Source organism: Cavia porcellus, unplaced genomic scaffold, assembly GCF_034190915.1.
Source record: "Cavia porcellus strain 051 isolate PalLab524CR breed Dunkin Hartley unplaced genomic scaffold, mCavPor4.1 scaffold_16, whole genome shotgun sequence".
In the NCBI taxonomy this organism is placed as follows: Eukaryota; Metazoa; Chordata; class Mammalia; order Rodentia; family Caviidae; genus Cavia; species Cavia porcellus.
Window position 1 is genome coordinate 14,321,278 of NW_026947499.1, and position 21,515 is coordinate 14,342,792.

General features: G+C 49.6%; 1 protein-coding gene across 4 annotated transcripts in view; it reads right to left on the reverse strand.

Moving 5' to 3' along the window:
• Positions 1–21,515, reverse strand: part of Ksr2 (kinase suppressor of ras 2) — a 397,441-nt gene that overhangs the window by 14,966 nt on the left and 360,960 nt on the right. For 3 of the 4 annotated variants that reach the window (XM_063225734.1, XM_063225732.1, XM_063225735.1), the window contains exons 15-19: positions 17,436–17,532; positions 16,318–16,451; positions 9,534–9,665; positions 5,225–5,354; positions 4,200–4,333 (exon numbers count right to left, since the gene is read on the reverse strand). In XM_063225734.1, coding sequence (XP_063081804.1) covers positions 4,200–4,333; positions 5,225–5,354; positions 9,534–9,665; positions 16,318–16,451; positions 17,436–17,532 — 627 coding nt within the window. Of the gene's footprint in view, positions 1–4,195; positions 4,334–5,224; positions 5,355–9,533; positions 9,666–16,317; positions 16,452–17,435; positions 17,533–21,515 lie in introns of those variants that run through there. The other variant, XM_063225733.1, reaches the window with a different exon arrangement.

Below are 21,515 nucleotides of genomic sequence, written 5' to 3' on the forward strand. Positions count from 1 at the left end.
ATTGGACACTGTACCCGTATATATACTGGTGCCACCCCTGGGCGGAAGAAGAAGCCAGGAAGAAGCCCGGAAGTAGAAGCCCAAAAGGAGCCGCGGGGAGCGGACCAAAGGAGGCTTCGGCTGGGAGCGATCCCAGGGCAGGCTGTACGGAGAAGGAAAATAAAAAGAAAAGGTTGTCCACTGCCAGACTTTGTCGTGTGTCCTTCCTGCCGGCCGGGAGCGGACATCGACATTTGGAGGCCCGCCCGGGGACTGATCACCCCCGAGACGTGACAGCGGACAACGCTCCAGTACAGAGCTGCGAGACAGGTGAGTTGGGGATAAGCCTGGGCTCTGGGTGGCGCGCACCTACAGGGCTTTTAGACTCCCCTCAGGCTCACGCGTAAGTGGCGGATTCCTTGGGCCTCACGCGGTGAGTAACATATTAAAAAATGGGAAACATGCTAGGTAGTAACATTAAGAGCGAGGGTGGTTGTGGAGAAAGCTCTCAAGAGCTTACAAAAGTACGCAGGGTATTTGAGCAGGCCCAGTCAGGGAGCTCCCGAGAGGGGCCCGTCAAGGGGAACAAAGATGCTAAGGAGAAGGACGGGGCTCTAGCCTCGGAGTCGTCTGACTCCGAGGACGAGGGAAAGTTGAATGGCAAGGAGGCCAAAGAGACCAGCTGTCAGGAGCCTAAGTCGCTCGATAAGGAGTCGCAGGGTTCTTTCCCAGTAATTCAGGGTACCACAGAGCCATTTGTTGACTTTGTGGCCCGAATGCAAGATGCTGCCGATAAGATATTTTCTGATCCGGGAGTGGCTCAACCGCTGGTAAGACAGCTGATTTTTGAGCAATGTACAAAGGAGTGCAAGGCAGCGATAGCTCCTCATAAGAACAAGGACCTCAACGCCTGGATTAGGATATGCAGAGAGATAGGGGGGCCGCTCTCCAACTCGGGAGTGGCTGCTCTCCTGGCCGCGGCTGTACAGCAGAGGGGACCTCGCGGGTTAGAAGGGGAATGTAAGGCTAAAGGGTGTTTTGCCTGCGGGGAGCCAGGACACATTAAACGTCATTGCCCAAACAATGCAGATGCTAGGCCTCGCCCTAGGAATGAAGAACCATATGTTTGTGGGCGATGCAAAAAGGGATCACACAAAGCTGAGGAGTGTAGGTCGGTCTTTGATGCTCAGGGCAACCGTATTTGTGGACAAGATGCTAGAGAGCCAAAAAACGGCCAGAGGGGGCCCCCTTCACAGGCGGGCCCCCGCCCCAGAGACAGGACAGCTCAGGATGGCAGCCTTCAACAAGGGCCACCCCTGGGTCAGCAGGTGTGGACCTCAGTGTCGCCTCCAGACTTATACAGAAGGTCACCATTAGGACGGATGGCGTTAGGACCCTAAATGACATGCAAAAACTATTGGGAGACATTAATTGGATTAGGCCATATTTACATATACCAAATTCAGATCTCAAACCCCTGTTCGACCTTCTGAAGGGAGACCCAGATATAGCCTCCCACAGGAGGCTCACTCCTGAGGCAAGAGCTGCCTTACAGAGAGTAAAAAAAGCCTTAGGTGGGGCTACCTTACACAAAATTGAACCAGGGCGACCCTTTGATGTCTGTTTGCTACAGACTAGTCTACAGCCCACAGCGGTGATTTGGCAGAAAGGACCATTACTGTGGATACACCCTAAGGTCTCACCTGCAAAAGTCATAGAGCATTACCCGGAGGCAGTCGCTTCATTGGCCCTTGAAGCGCATGATAGAGCTGTCCAACATTTTGGCTCAGGACCACAAGCCATCCGAGTACCCTATACCTCCAGCCAGATCAAGACCCTGGCTGCCTGCATAGATACCTGGGCCATTCTGAGATGTGTTTTCCATGGGGATATAAACAATCAATACCCTAAAGACCCTATCTTGTCATTTGTCACTCAGCACCCTATAATTTTTCCAAAGGTTACTGCCTCTGAGCCATTAGTCCTAGCAACCACAATATACACAGATGGCTCCAAGACGGGGATAGGCGCCTATGTGATCCTAGGCAAGCCCCCGGTTACCATACAATTTAAACCAGATCAGCCTCAGGTGGTAGAACTGCAGATCGTTAAAATGATTCTTGAACGGTTCTCAGAAGCCATTAACATTGTCTCCGATTCTAGGTATGTGGTCAATGCTATGCAAGTGCTTGAGACTGCCAGTTTAATTAGATCCACTTCCACAGTGGCTGGACTGTTCCTGTCTATCCAGACATTGCTTCAGAACAGACACCATAAGGTCTTCACCACCCACATAAGAGCACATACATCCCTGCCAGGGCCCATGGCACAGGGGAATGCGGCTGCTGACACTGCCACTCGCCCGTTATGGATTTTTACCTTACTAACACCAATCAAGCGAGCCCGTGCCTTCCATGATAAATTTCATGTTAATGCCAGGACACTAGCAAACCATTTCCATGTTTCTAGAGCAGATGCACGAGATATCGTGCGACTATGTGACTCCTGTGCCACATACAAACCTGCCATACCGATGGGAGTAAACCCTCGAGGTTTGATCCCTGGTGATGTTTGGCAGATGGACATCACACATATACAGGAGTTTGGGACTCTTAAATATGTTCATGTTTCCACAGACACCTGTTCTCACGTCATATTTGCAACAGCAGAAACAGGTGAAAAAGTGTCTAATGTGATCAATCATTGCCTGGCAGCTTGGGCCGCATGGGGCAAACCAAAAATATTAAAAACTGATAATGGACCAGCCTATATAGGCAAAGCCTTCAATGAGTTCTGCAAAATGATGGAGGTTCAATTAAAACATGGTATCCCATACAATCCCCAAGGTCAAGGAATCATTGAGAGGGCTCATAGAAGCCTCAAAGAAATTTTACAAAAACAAAAAGGGGGAGTAGGCCAAGGCCTGGCCCCAAAGGCACGATTATCCATGGCACTATTCACACACAATTTTTTAAATTTAAATAATGATAATCGCTCCCCAGCTGTGGAACACTGCAACCCTTCCCCCAACCATAAAGGGTGGGTGAAGTGGAAAGATGTCCTGACAGGACAATGGATGGGCCCGGATCCAGTGGTCAGCTGGAACCGAGGCGCGGTTTGTGTTTTCCCACAGGAACCGGGACGAGAACCACTGTGGATACCGGAGAGACTGACACGGGCAACAAAGCCCTCGACTGAAGATCAGACCTGCCCTACTGGAGATCCATCACAGACCAACCAATAAGATGAATAGAAATAGCGGTAGCCCGAAATGGACAAGAAGATCCTCAGGCATATGCATGGCTTGCTCAATTGGCCCACGACCGAGTCTGGATATGGCGGGCATCCCTCATTCTCCTCCATAAGGTGACAATACACAGCAGGGTAGGTGAGTCAATGACGGGTAAGAGCGTGCCTCCCCGGTGCGACTCAACCTAAGCCAGGCCCTACCCCATCCTGCACGTAAGCCGCTGGACTGTTAGATGCTGCCCAGGTCTAAATTTCTCTCCGAGGGGATTTCTTTACGGAGAGGAAATGAGTGCAAGCTTGTGTGCATCCAGGTTCCGTCCAGTTTGTGCCTGGCCCTAGAAAAAGGACGAGGGCCTCAGGGCCTTGGCAGACCATGGCATGGCCAACCAGGGTCTAAGCCAAGGACCTACGGTGGACCTACACATAGGGCATAAGCCTCTGCACCCAGTCCAGGAAGGGCTACGATGCGCACATTCATAAAAAATAAAATAGGGGGAGATGTTGGGAGCCGCGTCTGTGATAGCTCGCCTTGCGCGGCGGACGTGCGGCCTGTGGTAAAGAGCAAAGCCTGAGGTAGATTACCCCTCCCATCGAATATGTTAGTTTCCTGCTTACCGCGTAAACAACCCGCTCAACAATATAGTCTGCCTGGCAACTGATGATGTTAGCCAATCAGCTTGCCTTGCTTACTTTAACATGATTGGACACTGTACCCGTATATATACTGGTGCCACCCCTGGGCGGAAGAAGAAGCCAGGAAGAAGCCCGGAAGTAGAAGCCCAAAAGGAGCCGCGGGGAGCGGACCAAAGGAGGCTTCGGCTGGGAGCGATCCCAGGGCAGGCTGTACGGAGAAGGAAAATAAAAGAAAAGGTTGTCCACTGCCAGACTTTGTCGTGTGTCCTTCCTGCCGGCCGGGAGCGGACATCGACAGGCTCGGGGCCAGGGGGGAGACGGGGAGGGTAGAAACCTACTCTGCAGACTTCCAGAAATGTCCGGGGTGAGACAGGCGCCGGTTTCGCTTTGGCAGTTTCTCCAGCATGTCCATGAGCTTGGTGAAGGTGGGCCTCTCTTCTTGTTCAAAGGCCCAGCAGAAGAGAAGAATATCCTAAAAGTAACCAACGAGCGAACGTAAACGGTGACTTACTCCTCTAGGCTCTGTGGCTGAGTCTGCGGCTCCTCCCACCTCTGTACCCCTCCTCCATGCACCCGCTCACCTGCCGCGCGTCTGTCCCTATCAAAGCACTGCCTTCCTTCATCACTCACCCTCCTTCCCCTCACCCACCTTCTGAGCCATACAACAAACTAGGTAGCTCTAAGCCAGAAGACCGGGATACTTCACAATCAGCAATGCCCTGCAAGAGGCTTCCTGGAACTTTTCTCAAAAATGAGGGATGGGAGGAATCCTGAAGTCTCTAACCACACTCCAATAATCTAAGTATCATTCAAGGCCAGTTACTTTGGGTAGTTTTCTTACTCAAGAAAGGAAACCTGACAACCATACCAGGTAATTACTGCTTCCCTGACTTATCTGTCTTCTGATCAAAAGAAAGGATTCTTCCTGCTGTGTTTAAGAGGAAGATTATTAATTTATAGTCAAGCCTTTCTGTTTCTGCATCTCTTGCTCTGAGTTGGATAATGCCTTCAAATCATTGTGTAGATGCAAAGAAAATTAACACCTAAACATTTTTGATGTTTTAATGAATATTTTAAAGACAATGTAACAGGAAAACAAGGGCTCTGACCTAGCAAGCCATTGCTTGGGAAAAACCTGACAGAGGGTTACTCTGCCTCTAGTGGTAGGCTCCTGAAATTGCAGGCATAGTGCAGAGGTCTTCGTCTTGGTCTAACTCCAAATTTTGGTTCCAAGGTGGAGGGTGTGCTTTTAATGGGTTACCTTCTAGGAAAGCATGTGCAACTCCACATGGTTAAAAAGGAAGTTCAGGCCTGTGTCGGGCTCTCCGCTTGCCTCCCAGACCTGGCCTCTCCTGCGACTTACCGAGATTTCTTTTCCCATGCCGATCTGACTAAGGTTGGGTTTCATCCCTGTGCCCATCTGCCAGATTATCGCCTCCGCTGGTTGCGTCTTGAAAGGCCACTCCCTGGCGTGGAGTTCATACCAGATTGTGCTGTTGGCAGAGAGTGTACAGAGGGGTTGGTGCGCACATCACTTGGGACCCTGGAGTCCCTGTCACTGACACCCACCCCAGCCAGGCAGCTTCTTGGTGCACCAACAGTCCCCTCCAGCTCCCTCCTTGCAGGAATGACATCCCTCTCCTCCTCTAGGACATTCCTGAAGCTCTCTTAATGGCTTAGAACTCATGCTTGTCCCAGGACACCTTCTCTGGAGGTTGATTAAAATGAATCAAATCACAGACTCTGGGTAGTTTTTAGTAAGATGTGGTTACAACCTTTGATTCTGTGGTCATAATTCTAGGAAATCACTTTAGGCGATTGATTTGGTATAAAGATATTCATTAATAAAGATGTTCTCTATAGTAGTACATATGATATTGAAAGAGAGCAGAAATAATTGCTCAGTAATACAAATAATTGCTCAATAATAGGAATTGAGTGTATATATGGTAGCAAATTCATAAAATGAAATGGAATACTGTATTATGAAAACACTTCAAAGACATTGGGCTGACATTAAGGATGGTCAATAGATCATTTTTAAATGAAACAAGCAGATGTGAGACTATATATAGAGAGGTCTGAAGTTACTCCTTTTTTGGAAAACTTTGACTGGAAACCTCCTGTGTAGTCTTCTCTCTCTCTTTTTTTTTTCTTTTTTTTTTTTTCACTTTTTCCAGTACCGGGGATCGAACTCACAACTGCCTGCTTGCAAGGCAGGCGCTTATGTCGCTGAGCTAAATCCCCAGCCCCTGAACTTACTCCTTTTAAAATCAGATATGTATGGTCAAGAGAACAAAGTGCAACACCTCAAACATTATAACAGATAACTCTGGAAGTTAGTGTAGGGTTTCTTTCCTCTTTCATATGTGTGTCCTTAAGTGTGAACTGGAATGGTGGACTGCAGAGAGAAAAACAAAGAAATACTTGGACTCAGATTGGCTGTCTTCTCTCCTAGGGATACGGGGCTGGTGAGGGCACTTCCCTAAGTGGAGGTTCCCTTGGCTGTTCAGTGACAACAGTGGTAAAACTGCCACAGGACAGTGTTTATCTGGGATGCTGAACATGGGAACAATTCAGTGCCGGAATTATCTGAGTGATTTCCCGTGTTACCATCTTTTATGAATCACCACAATGGCGCCAGTGAACAGCACGCGACCACCGATGAGGCAGTGGGCTGGGCTGTGCAGAAGCGATGCCATGAGGCCTGGACAGCATGGGGACAGTGACCGATGAGCACAGGATGCCTGGTACCATGGGGATAGATCTCAGTTCCCTGAGACCCAGATTTCCCAACTCAGGAAATATCAGAAACAATGCTAGGAAATGATTTCCCTTCCACTCTAAGATAATTTATGTAAATGCTTCTGAAACAGCACAAAGCCCTCTGTTTTTCTCTGCACTGCTCCGAGGCTGTGCAAAGCAACTAACTGTTCCTAGGTTCCCCATCAGCATCGTCTCTCTCCTGACCCCACCTCTGCTGGGCTGGGGGAGGGATGATGCTTAGCTATCAGCATATTGGGTTAATGGCCAGAAAGTCCTCCAGAGAAGGTGCTGTGTGATTCCAGTGACCTTTATAAACAATAATGCTTGTTATTCCAAGCTAGATCAGTTCTCAACTCTTTGCAGGGGAAGCATATGAGGCACGCTCTCTTATTCTGAGGTTTTGACCGCCTGAGCCTTCGTTGAACCTGGAGGGTCTGACCCTGCCTTGGTAACTAACTCCTTTAGATAGAGAATACTCACTGGTGAGTGTATTTTTCTACCCAGATCCCAGCCCTCAATACTTCTCAAAAACAGGACTTCAGCCCCAGGGCCAGTGTTCCTCAGCCCTCACACCCAGGGCCCATGGCAATTATTCCAAGTAGCTCATTCTGAGCCTGCGCACCCTGCCCCGCCTGCTTCTCCCAGAGGAAACCCAAAGAAAGGTTTTTGCTTGTGTAATCTTTCTGCTCCCTGTCTCCTGACCAATGCTTCCCCATGGGATCTCTGCACAGTATGGTATTGTCCCTTCCTTATGAGATCTGTGGGTGACAAACCATCTTTTCATCTGTTGGCTTCATGAGACCTGAATAATAATTAGACCTATATCTTAAAACAGGAGGCATTATTGTTACCCCCACTTCATGGATGAGGAAACCGAGGCTCAGGAAGAGTCTGTCTTAGCTAAGATTACACAGTAAAGAAGACAGGCAGCCAGCAATGGAACCCAGGAGCCAGGCCTGAGTCCATAGCAGTGGCACGGGCCAGCATGCCGAACCAGGCAGCTTATACTCCATCCCATTCCAGAGTCCCTTGCCACCAGGAAAGTGACAGTTTTGAGGTACAGCCTTGCAGCTGATGGTTGGAGCTGGTGAATGAGCTAGGGTTGCATGGACTACTCGCGTGGAAGAGAGGATGCCTTTCCAGAGCTCTTCCTTGTGCTTGGCACCTTAGAGATGTTTTCTTGATCGATTCTTAGGATGCCTCCATGGGTTTCATTATCTTTGATGTACAACTCAGAGCAGCCGCGCTGTGAGTGGTGGTGTAACTCTCAAGCCCAGGGAGGCTCCATGGTGAAAAACTCCAGCTGTGGAGTTTGGATATTCCAGGTTTGAATCCCTGCTCCACCACCCATTGCAATAAAGCAAATTCTGGAGTCTTGGTAGCCTCAATTTCCCCAGCTTCCAATTGGGAAGGACACGATACCTGCTTTAAAGGGTGCTTGTAAAGACTGCAGGAGACAGCCCCCCTAAAGAGCTTAACTCGGTGCCCAGCGCACTTTTAAAAGTTCATTTCTGTTCTAAGTCATCCCTGAGCTTGGGGTTCCCAAGCAACAGGATGCTCCTAATTGGCAGGAATCCAAGAGCACTGGGCCCTTTGCGATTCGGCAGTGTCAGAAAGAAAAGCCTCATTAAAACTTCCTTTCAAATCCAACTTTTAAGAGAAATTCATTTCGAGGAGGAAAAAAATATACTGCTGTAAGATGAAACTTCCAGTGGAAAACCAATTACTTACTTTGGTACCTTTTGTTAATGACATTTTTTTTTCTCTCTTGCTAAATTTACACTAAACGACACCAACTTAATTATTGCAATTTGGTTTCAGATAACGATGTCTAACTAGATAAACATTTGGGCCTTAACTAATCAGGGCAAGCTGGCAGCCTCCAAAGGGGCCCAAGCGACAGATGCTGGGAACTGTGATCTCCCTGCAAACGCCCCCACAGAAGTTGATGGTGAGGACAGAGGCTGGGGGAGGGGCTGTTTCTCCACCAGGTCTCAGTGGCGTAAAGTCTAATTGCACACATCTGCGGGCCTGCAACCTTCCCCGGCAGCCTCCCCATGCTGTGCCCCTCAGCCTTCGCACACATCCATGGAAAGGCAGGGCAAGGACCAGCATGGTTGTTGGAGGCATAGGAGGTGGAAGCTTTCCTGGCTGTACCTGCTCGGGGTGCTCTGCCCTGCATCTTGGACTCTTAATATGCTTCTACTTTTTCAAAGACATCTCCTCTGTTATGGCTTCTCGTCACTATCTCTCTGCTGATAGATCCTAAAATGTTTCTTTCCCAAACTCTGAAAGCGCGGATTCAGCTGCATGCTGGCTGGTTTCCATGGTTATCTCCAACGCTCCTCGAACTCACTGTGTTGCTGGCCCCCTGGTACACCCTGACCTACCTCAGCCCACAGTCTGCGTCCTGGTGCACAACGCCACCCTCTACTCCCTTGCTTATGGCATATATCTGGGGACCGCTGAGATTCATCCTATCATCGAGGGCTGGTACTTCCGTCCCGTAAATGCTACTTGTGCTCAGCAGCTGCGGGACTGAGCCCACTTCCCTCTCCAGTCTCTCACGCCACCACCCTGGCCTCACTTCTTTGCCCCCAACTCTTCATCCAGCAGCTCCCTTTCTGTCTCCTGCCCGGTACTTCTCCATTGTGGAGAATAAATGAGGAAATTTGTGTTGGCAACACAACCAGTCAGATGAAGAGCGTGCAGGTGGTTAGGGTTAGGGTTGGGGTAGGGTTAGTGTTAGTGTTAATGTTAGTGTCACCCCCCTGAGAGCCTCCCAATCTCACCCAGAAATCCAGCCTCACGAACAGGTGCCCTGGTCCTTCCAAAACAATGGAAGCCTCGGGAACTGCCCTGTGGCCAGGCTGTGGCTCTTGAAGATCAGGATGGAGTCCACCTACCCAAGGGCAAAGACATCAGAGTGCTTGGAGAAGGGTAGCTTGTCCTCCTCCGTGTCGGGGGACAGCTGGCGGATGATCTCTGGTGCCAGGTGGCACAGCCAGCCGTTCTGGATGCGCAGTTTGTCCTCCCTCCTGCAGAGGCAAAGCACAGAATGAGCTTTGATTCAGAGTGTAGGAAGGATGGGTCCCCAGTCCCCAGAATCATCTGGGCTGGCCTTCCTGGCTTCCTCCTCTGGGTTCCTCCACCTCCTACTGAAGAGCAAAACCCAGTGGAGACGCAGGAAGAGAGGACAAGAGGTGGCCGGGAGAGAGGCACCCACCACTCAACCCAGGCCCAGGTCCCATGGCCTCTGTGCAACAAACACCCCAAATTCTTGTTCTGTGTGGTATTTGCTTTCATGCTGTATAATTTGCATAAAGTCACGGTAAACACTGAATTAGCCAATAACAAACCCTTCCAAATCACACACCAATGAGGACCTAAAAACTCTCAGGAAATTCTATTTTGTCTATTTTACGAAGTAGAAAATGGGCTGGACTTAGTGATTCTTCAACGATCTCGGTCAGGGGAAGTGTGAGATGGCTCTAACAGGCTCACAGCTGGGATTTCAACCTGTCCAGGTGGCCCCAGGGCTGTGACTTCTTATGCCCCCTACTCTGTCCCTCTGCTTCATTCACTGGGCAGCTCTGTGTGAGGCTGAATCAGGAAGGTGGAGCAGCCCTTTGTTTGACCTTCCATGGAATGTATGACTTGGGTCACCACTCTGCATGTCTGTGAATGACTGCAAAAACACTGTGAGTATTGATCTGTGGATAATAAGTACATTTCAGTGAGAAGGCAAGTTTGCAGATATGGAGCCCATCAATAGGAAGGTTGGACTGTGTTTACTGATCACCTGCTTATGCCTTGGTTCTGTTCTTGGCGCCAAGAACACAGCCATGTACACAACACACAAGGTCCTTGCCCTGGCACTCAGGCAGGGGAAGGAGCCAAATGCATCAAATAGAAGCCAGGTACCCTGGTACATGCCTGTAATCCCAGCACCCTGGGAGACTGAGGCAGGAGGGTTAAAGTTTGAGTCCAGCCGTGGCAACTTAGTGATGTAGCGAGACCTTTGCTCAAAAACCAAAAAAGGGCTGACAGCGTAGCTCAGTGGGAAGGCCCCGGGTTCAACCCTTCTCTCTCTCTCTCTCTCTCTCTCTCTCTCTCTCTCTCTCTCTGTCTGTCTGTCTGTCTTGCGATAAATATTATGCAAATAATTAAGGTCAAGACAGGAAGATGTGCACAAGATAAGGAGGAACTTACTGTAGGTGAAATGTGAGCTAATGTCTACCTGACACAGAGGATTCAGTCATATGAACCTGGAAAAGAGTATCCAGGCAGAGGGGAAGCAAGGACAAATGTCTGAGCCGGCCCCACTGGTGTGCTGGAAACCCATCACACGTCCTGTGTGCCAAAGTTTGTGCACCCAGCTCCTTATCCACGGGCCTTGGTCAGTTTCTCCCTTCATCGTTATAAACAATGCTGCACTGAACATCTTCTGGCAGACCCTGTGAACACCTCTCTTTCCCTCCACCTGTGATTACTAGGAGAAATGCTTAGGAGGGGATGGAGACTGGCTCCCTTTCCTACAGCAGAAATCTTTAGCAATTCAGAGCTTCCCATTCATACTGATGTCTAAGCAGAGCTTCCACAAGCTCACCACTGAGTGCCGACTCCTAGGAAAGGGCTGGGTGACCCTGGGAAGTGGAGGGGCAGGAGGCGGGGAAGGTTACAATTGAGATTGTGCGGCACCATTTTTTCTGGGGTGCATGCTGAGCTATATGAGGCATGGCAACTGGTCCCTCCTCTGGAGTCATTTGTCTCCAGAGATCAGGACCCACGTCGTATCCTCTTCAAGAGCATCATGGTCCTGCAGGACATTCTACAATGGCGCTGCTCTCTGTCCGTGCTAATTTGTCAGCTGCTGGCCACCGTAGCTGCCAAACACTGGAAAGGTGGCCGATGGGACTGAAGGGCCACTGTCCTCATTTAATTTCATTTTAACTGAAATGAAACTTACTTCGCCTTAGGCAGCTCCTGGCTAACAAATCGCACCAGACAGACTTGGAGGGTTCTTTACTAAAGATGAGTTTCTCCCTTCCTATTTTAATAGGTTACTCTTTAGTGTGGCCATAAACAGAAACTTGCCTTTTTCTAACACACGTTAAAATTAAAATGGAAAATGTCTGGGTGGGCCTTCCCTAAAACCTACTTGGCCATACTTTGAGAAGCCCCAGATAGAGGGATGAACCCTGAAGGAGACTCTGGGAATTTGGGGTTCCAGTACTGCTGCTGCATTTGTGAGCTGGGATGGGTGAGATTTGTGGGTCCCCAAGGTGCCTTTGTCCCCACTCTGTTTCTCACACATGCACCCAGCTTCTGAGTTCTCATGCTAGGAACAGACTGGCACATGTATGGCAGGAGCAATGTGGTCAGGGCAAACTGCCCATTTGTCCTAAAGTTTTTCTGGGAGAAAACCAGCCCCTGTTGAGAATTACTGTTCTAAGCCTGGAGGTGGCAGAGTTGAAGGGATTGGTGCTACCAAAGTTAGGGACAACTGCAAAGATTTAGGGACCCGTTTGTCATTTATTAGCTGTGGCACTCTGAGCAGATCTAAGCCTCCATTTTCCACCTGTAAAATGGGCACATTGGTTTTTACATCACTCAGTTATTGCGAGGATTAAAGCAAGACAGTGTGTGGCACAAGGTTATGTCAGCTGCCAGAGTGACAGGATTATCGGACAGAATTACTCTGTGTGTATATATTACACATTTTTATCTTGAGGACTCAGAGATGGCCCTGAACAAGAACTTAAAGTTGGAATGTTCTTCAAGGAACCAGCTTTGGAGTGGGTCAGCCAATATTCTTCTGGCATGGCCAGGCCAGTGGAAAAAGGTTGGGGGGATGCTGTGGCCCAACAGCCAGCTTCCCTGTCCCCATGACTTCCTGGTATCTGTCCTGGTGTGCTGGGCCGGCACAGGATTAGTACCACAGGACCACCAGGGCGGAAGGAGGAGCGTGGCCACACAATTACCCTCAGCCAGGGGCAGGCGTGGGCACAGGACTGGGGGTGGGGAACCAGGAGCCAGGTCCAGCACAGACACCCCAGGGCGTCCCGTTCCCATGGTGATGGGCCCACTGTGACAAACCCAAATCATCCTCATTATGGTTATTATTATGATTAATAACAGGCTGCCAGTGGCTGGCACGGTAGGGTTGGCATTGCGGGTGACATTTTTTCTTGACGAAGGCAGAACAGCTGTACAGTGGGTGCTGTCTGGATGCATGGAACATGCTTCCCTGGGCCACCTCCATCCCTGCCCTGGGCCAGGCAAGTGTCCTCTGGTAAGAACCTACCGTGTGCCTGCTTGTTAATGTCCCGAAGCCCACACCCAGAGGAATACCATCTCTACCTGCAGACATGGAAACAGAGGCTTGGAATGCCACAGTGACCTGCCTGGGTCCTGAGCCTGGACTCCCCACCGCAGTCCCCAAGAGTTCCAGGGGAATCAGCACCCCCAAAGAGCAGAGCACTAAGGAGCCCCTTTTTGTCTCTGCCCTGCTGCCCTGTTTCATCTCTAAAGCATTTGTCTCAGGTAGGAATGTGTCTGCTATACTCCTCTTTACAGACAGGGAAACTGAGTCTCAGGGAGTCCCTTCAAGTAAGGTTTGGCCATCTATCTCCTGGTGCCCGGAGTGAATTGTGTCCTCCCTTTTGAAATTCATATGTTGAAGCTCTGACTTCCAAAGTGGTTGTAATTGATAAAGGGGCTTTGAGGGATGTAATTAAGGTCCAGGGAGCTCATAAATCCAGGGCCTTCATCTGATACAACTGGTATCCTTATAAGAAGAGGAAGAGACATCAGATCTCCAGGCCATGTGAGGAAAGGCTGCTTACTGGCCAAGAAGAAAGCCCTCATCAGATTTGCTATGCCTTGATCTTGAACTTCAAGCTCCCAGAACTGTGAGAAAGTCAGTGCTTGTTGTTTAAGCCACCAGACTGTAGTATTTTGTGATAGCAGCCTAAACAGACTGATACACTCCTCAGTACTCACCAAGTATTCACATCTAAAGACAGGAGTTGGGGGGCTCCCTGGCCTGGCCCCTAGCACTGGTGCATCTGTCCCCCACAATGCCTGCAGCCTGGCCAGCTTCCTGCCCTCTCTCCCACCTTTCACCACCCTCCCAGGATGCCAGTCAGGGCCCGCAGACACCCCAGGGCTCAGGGGGATCTCCTGGTCTCTCACTGCTCTCCAGGGTTTCTTGTCTGAACAGGGGCACTTCTGTTCCTAAGGGACCTATTCACCAATGGGAGGCAGGAAACCATGACATGAACCCCTAAAGGGGACCCCATGGAGCCCAAAGGCTGCACCTGCAGGTAAATGCTGGCCATTAAATGGGAAAGGTCCTGGGACTTGTGGGGTACCCAAAGAGTTCCGTCTTCCTTCCATGATCCCCATGTGGTAGTCTTTGCTGTCCCTCCCACTGGGAAGTGAAGTTTAATTCTTTTCCCTGTGAATCTTGCTGGCTTTTAGTGATCTGCCGGCAATAGGATGTGGCAGAAGGAATGTTCTAGAACTTCTTTTTGTTTTGATTCTTTTTTCAAGGTAGAGTCTCCCTCTGTAGTTGAGGCTGGCCTTGGTCTATGTAGCCTAGGCTGGTCTTGAACTCAGCAATCCTCCTGCCTCAGCCTCCCAAGTGGTGAGATTACCGGTGTGCATCACTACATCCTGATGTTCTAGACTTCTGAAGCACAGGAAGCAGCCTGAAATTTCCACCTGGGGCCTGTGCATGCTCCATCTGGTGGTACCCAGCTGCCCTAAGGGCTCTGGTTATCCCAAGACCACTATGGTGTGAGCAAGTCCAGTGTGGTCCTGCAGGGGGGCTGCATGGAGAAAACAGGGGGCAGGACGAGGCGGGAGGAAGGAAACCCCATCAGCTCCCCAGCTGTCCCAGTCAAGCCACTGTTCCAGATGTGAGGATAAGGCAGCTTCAGGTGACTCCAGCCTCAGTTCCCTCAGATTGCACCTACGAGACAGCATGACCCCGAGAGTGCAGCTGAGCCTCGTCACCCTGCAAACAATAACTTATTTTACGGTGTCCAGTTTTGGGGTGGTGGTTGCACAATAGCTCACAATTGGGACAAGAATAAAAGACAGGAAGCTCCCGATGGCTACTTGCAAGCAGCCAGGAAACGGGAACTTCCTGTTGTGGCCGTGGTGGAGGCGCCCTGGCCTCTCAAGAACTAACTGGGTTGGAGCTGACCACCAGGCTGGGGTGGAGGTGGAGGCGGGTGCTGTCTGCACAAAGCTGAAGCCATTTTGCCCTTAATTCAAACTTCCTTCCTGGTAGATATCCATGAATGAGGTTAAAAGGAAGGTGCGTAATTCACCCCATTTCCTCTTCTTCCTTCTTTTCTCTGGGAGGTTTTGGCCAATCAATAGTCTAAGGGAGGAAGGCAGGAACCCTGCACCCTGCCCTCCACCTGGGGGAGTCCACTTGGGGAGAACTGGAGAGCACAGACAGAAGAAATCTGGGTTTTAAAAGAGCCCTCACCCAAGACAAATAAAGAAAATACTTGCTCCTTTGGTCTGGAGACAAATAGCTAGTGTCACAGTGCTGTCCTCAACTGCTTCCCCAGCCCTGACCTGAAACCTGCCGGTTCCCACAACAGCCAAGCAGGCCGCAAGTGGTGCTGGGAGTGGGAGGAAGAGACCCTGCGCCCCCTGCACCATCTGTGCCTGCTGGTCCCTTCCGGGACTCTCTCCCATGCAAAGAAATCATGAGACTGTCCTCCTGGAGAAACATTCATCATAAGATGTGCAGTGTGAAGGGCACACAAGGGTTTAAAGTGTGTGTGTGTGTGTGTGTGTGTGTGTGTGTGTGTGTATGTACAAGTGTGCACAGGCGTGCATGTGCGGGGACTCCAAATTAACAGCCACAAGGGCGGACCTTGTGAATCGCAGGTTGTTTATTTGGCATCAAGCTGCTTTTCCCATGGTCAACCCAATGTAGCGTGCTTTGAAGAAAGTGGAGTCTGAGAGCTAATTACTTAACTATGGCTAATGTTTCTCCTGGGTGATACAAGGAGGTATATGCAAATGAACGCTAATTACCACAACTCAGCAGTCTACTGTTCTGTTAGGCGTTTGATGGGCACCAGGCGCTGTGCAGGCTGCTTGTCTTGTGACTTCTTCACAAGGACCCTACGTGGTAGGCATCGTTTCCTTGCAGTCAAGCAAACTCAAGTTTTGAGAAGTTGTGCGCCTTGATTAAAGTCACAGTTAGTAAACGGCAGAGCCACGTCGGGCTCCAGGCGGTTTCACTTTAAACCCCTTGCTCTTGGCTGTACTCTTGCTGTACTAAAGTTAATTAGTTCCTAAGACAACTTTGAGCAAGGACTCCTGGGTGAGTCCAACTTGCAGTGAGTCTCAGGATAGGAGGAAAGTGCTCTGGTTAAATTCAAAGGCAAGGTCTTTGGAGGATTTAGGATGCTCTGTGCCCAGTGACATGCACTGGCCTGCAGACCTACCTGGAGAACCAAGCAGGGCAGGTGAGCAAGGCCCCAGGTGGATTAAAGAGTTACTTGACACCTGGCATTGGCATGGTAGCTTTGTCGCTGAGCAGAGTGACCGTAGGCCCAGCCCTGTCTCTGGATCATTAAAGCCACTTGGAGTAAGATTCTATCCCCTGATGGTCATTTGCCAAGCACACCTCTGGTCCCTTCTGCCACCACTCACCTGCCAGCTTGCAGCACCCCGGAAATGCTGAAGAGCCCAAAGTCTGTGATGACCACTTTGCCATTGTCGTAGAAGACATTCTTTGACTTGAGGTCCTTGTGAAGTATTCCCTTGGCATGCAGGTAGCCCATGCCCTGCAGGAAGCGAGGACACACGGAGTGGCCTGAGAGGGCCTCTGTGCTCAGTGCCACCCACACATGGGCTCATACTCCTTGTCCCTTCACGAGACCACACTGACAGAGCGCAGCTTGGGGGCCATCCACTGGGAATGGAGGTTGGGTGGGAGAAGATCACCATGGTCCCCCCATCAGCCACCACCCTCAGACCACTGCCAAGCCATCTCCATTTAGCCTGTCTGCTTCCCGAAGAAGCAAAGGAAGAGGTCCCTAGAGAGCAGAGTGGACACAAAAGGGAGGTGGGGTCCTTGCAGAACCATCACCCTTTAAAGGCTAACTCCTGGTGGCGGTGGGGGCTCCCTCCTCCTGTTCACTTAGCCCAAGGCCCTACGGAACACAGCCAGGCTCTCAGGAGATATTTCCTGTCACAACAATCAAGGACCCAGCGCAGAGTCTGTTGGAGGTCTAGCTCAGGAGCTCACATCTAGGGATTGCTTTTTTTCTTCTGTGAGCAGTCACATCTTTTTTTTCTTTTTACAAATCAGTCCTAGCTTTTACCCTGAGGACAACTGACTAATAAGAAACCTGTGAGGATACTCAGGATGTTCCTGTTTGTTGTAATCCAAAACAACAGCCAACAGTTTGACATTTCCCCACAGCTGTTGAGAGACGTGGCTTGCACTTGTGGGGATTCAAGGACAGAGATAATGAATCCCAGCCTGGAGAACCAAATGACTTACACGTGTCCACTGGCCTTTACATATGTCCACATCTCATGATAAAAAGGGACCAGCTGAAAGCCAAACATTGGTCAGCCGTTCCTACAGATGCCATCTTGGTAGAGTTCCTATATGCACATCATCTGATATTTTGGCCTAATTTCTCTGAAGTCCCAACTGTGGTCTAAATCCATACTTAAGAGTCTCAGGATTGCTGGGGGAACCTCTCAGAAAATGTCAGGTCTTTCAAAAGCTCAGGTAAGGGTCCCAGAGTCTATAGTACCTTCACAATTTCTTGGGCAATCTGCCTGGTTTTGTTGACATCCAACACAATCTTGGCGTCTCTCACCACAGAGTAGAGTGTCCGTCCCTTACAGAGGCTGGAAAGCAAACAGACGAGATCATTTATTAAAATGATTGGCAGTCACGAAGAAGAATGTCACCAAGAAGAAGTTATTAAACTATTAGACATCACCAATAATGGAATGGACGTGCCATTTCTATGTCTATGAGACATGGAGATAATTAGCAGGCCCAGCACTGGCTTTCAGAGCTGATTCTGGGATGAAGAATTTCCAGATGGAGGATTCTAGCATGGAGGATTCTGGGATGGAGGATTCTGGGATGGAGGATTCTGGGGTGGAAGATTCTAGAATGGAGGATTCTTGGATGGAGAATTTTGGGGTGGAGGGTTCTGTAGTGGAGGATCCTGGGATGAAGGATTCTGGGGTGGAGGATTCTGATTCTGGGGGAGTTTAAGAACTTCAACAGCTTCTCAGTTGCAAGGACATCTCCAGAATCTAGCTCAGGGCAGCCTGGATTTGCCAAGTCATGGATCCCAGAGTCTCAGGTGGGGAGAGGTGCATAAACTGACAAATTGTGGGTCCTCAGATGCCACTCAGACAGCACTCTGTGGGCTATTCATCCCCACTGCCTGCACCCATGGGGAGTGGCCCACGCATAGGGACAGTGATGAAAGACCCGCAAGGCAGCTGATGGGTGCTAAGCATCGCTGCAAATGATACATTCAGCCCTTTACATGAGGGTGTGTAAACACCATAATACCGCCCCACCCAGACACCTGTCGAGATAGAAGGTTTTTCAAACCATTTTCAGCCTCACTGAGTTCATTTCCAGGACCAGTGGCTTCAGATGAATGACAAGTTGAAAAGGCACATTAAGCAGAGACAGTAACACCTTCTCATTAGCTGCCGCACGTTCAGCCATCCTGTGCCTCCGCAGTGAGTCTGCGTCCTGGCGCACAGAGAGGGTGTTCGATATGCAGCGAGTGAATGAATGAATTCTAGGGTCATCTCTGTCCCCAGGCCCCAGCACTAGGACTAGCTCATAGCAGCCAATGTTGGCCCAAAGAAGAAAGAATATCGTTATGGAAATTAATTTCCCACCTACATCAAAATAACAACTTGAATGTTTTCTCTTACTCCTATAACTTTATTGCTAAATACTGGAGGCACTGGGTTCATTCGCTCCGCATTTATTGAGCCCTCGTCATACACTAGACTTGGTGAGCTCACATTTCCATGCAGCTGAGCAAGGACCCGTCTCAGAGGGATCTCAGTTTAAATCCCAGCACTGCTGTGTATTGTGAGATGAGTTACTTAACTTCTCTGGGCCTTTGTTTCCTCATCTATTAAGGGAAACTTTGGATACTCACCTTGTGGTTTAGTGTAGGAATTGAGTGAGACACACAGCTTGGCACAGGGCCTGGCACCAGGTGGGAAGCATGGCAGGAAGGTGGAAGCGTGGGGTTCTAGAGTCGAAGGGGTTAGGGTCCTCATCTGTCCTGTAGTGGCTATGTCACCCCTGTGCGGGTCTGTCAGCCTCTCTGAGCCCTGATGTCATTATTGGGGAAATGGGGGTGGGCTCGCAGCTATCAGGACAGTCACCTGAGGTCAGGTGTGGATGTAAATCCTCATGGAATGCTGGTTTATCATGGAGGTAGTGAATGATCAACAAAATGGTGAGCAGACAGACATGCAGCACTGTGCAAATATAAAAGTGATATTGCATATACATATTACTTGTCTATGTCTACTTATTCAGTCTGTCCACCCACATACCTGTAATGTTTGCTCCTAAATGCTACCTGTGACCACCTGTGATCTTTGACTAAGACTCATTGCTTTTCACCTGTTCAAGGTGAGACTCCCAGGGCAGCTGACTCACTGGGAGCCTGATTCACCTGTCCACGGTTGACAGGTAAGTTGGAAGGATGCAGCGCATGGTGACTCAAAGCTGTCCCTCCCTTGCTGTCTGAGGCAGTGTGTTTGCCCAGACTGCTGGAGGAGAGGGGAAGGGAGGCGGGCGAGCAGCCAATTAAGCTAAATTGACATTTAAATATTCGAGATGGGGGAGACTGGGGGTGGATTTCCTCCCCTGGATACTTTGAACAGCCACCCACACTCATTACAGACCAGAGCTCTTAGCATTGCAGCCGGCAGAGCAAATCACACCAGCCTCCCAGACTCCAGAGTCTCTGGCTTGGGGTGTCTCATGAAAGTGAAAGCTTGCAGATTCCCATCACCACTCAGAGTCTCCCCAGCAACAAGGTCTTGGCTCCCTTCCTTAACTATGAGCCACTGGACAAACCAGCACCACTGGTGAGCGTATAAACTGGTTTGCCACATCTGCTAACACAAGACATACAAATAACCCATGGCCACCAGTTCCTTCCCTGAGGACATGCCCAGCAGACATGCATGTCAGAGCCACCCCAAAATATCTGCTAGAATGTACGTTACACAACCCATCCGAATAGCCCCAAACTTCAATAGACTGAATAACAGTACCTCTACAAAATTCCTATGACAAAATCTTAACACTCAATGCAGTATTGGGGGTGAGGGGCATAGGGGGTGATCACCCCAATGAATGGGGCTAGTGGCCTTAGAGTATTTTAGGGAGCTCTCTCTTGGACTCTCTTGACAAGAAGGAGGATGCAGTAAGAAAGTGGCCTCACCAGGGCTGGACCAGGTTGCCTCTGATCTTAGGTTCCTGCTGCTTCCTGAACAGTGAGGAATAAATTTTCCATTGTTGACAAGCCATTTTGTCTTTGGTGTTCTGGTAACAACCCGAATGTTTGCCAATAGAAAACTGCATTAACTGTGACACGGCCATATAAAAATACGTCCACACTGCACTCTAAAAACAATAAAATATTGCTAATAGCCAAAAGCAGGGATGGGGCTCATAAAGTTACTACTGATGCCAGACACTCAAGAGTACTGAAATATTCCATTTATACAAGGCGTCAGTACGGTGAAAACTGATCTAGGAATTGAAAGCTGGCATGCAATGACCTGTGTGTGTGTGGCAGAGGGGGCTGAAGGAGCTTTAGGGGCTCAGCACAGGCAGTGCTCTGGGTAGAAACACAGGTAGGTACACAGTGAAACTTCACTGGGCTGGGCTTTATAATCTGCACACCTCTGCAGGTGTGTTACCATTTTGTGTGGGGGTTACTAGGGATTGAACCAGGCCTGTGGGTGACAGACTGCTTTAGAACCCCTGGCATGACTTGTAAAAGCAAAGGTGACTGACCCTACCCATCGCTGGGGGTGGACCTGAGCATTAGTATTTCTAATAAGTTCACAAGTAATTCTGATGCTGGGAGCCCAGACTCAACTGTGAGAACCACAGTGACTGCTCAAGGCTGCTCATTTTACTGAGGCCTGGAGATAACATTCAAAATCCATTCCAGCCAATGTCAATGTGGACCTGGCAGTGCCTCGGGTGCAGAATGGATAGTCTGCAAGACAGACTCCATCCTTAACTCCACAGAACCGCCTGATCTGCAGAAGGAGGGCCATAAACAAATAAGTGAGAGTTCAGAGAGGTGCAGGTGCCGTGAAGAGAACAAACAGATTGGTGGCATTGAAAGCAGAGGGGCTGGGGCTTCTTTAGTGAGGATGGCTCAGGAATGAGCATTCTAGAGAGGTAATCTTTATGCTAAGAGCTGAATGAAGAAAGAAGACAGTTTGGTAAAAATCTGAGGGAACAGATACAGTTCCAGTTAAAGGTTCAGCAAGTGCAAAAGCCCTGAGGTAGGACAGCATGGCATGCTTGACCGGCACAACAAAGGCCACATGTCTGGACTCCAAAGACCATCGCCCAGACTGCCCTCCTCAAATGTTCACCCTCCAACTAAAAGACATAGCTGGATGGAAACATTCCTGAGCTCTGACTGATTTGAGTTCCCAAGCCAGTTGGTCTCCAAATCAGTTGCTGTTTTAAAAACAGTCGAGTTGTCAGAAAGGATTTACAGGCCCTCTGCTGCTCACTGGACTCTGTGCCTTCCCCCTACTTCTCAACAACTCAGATATCACTTAATTGTCCCATGCTCTTC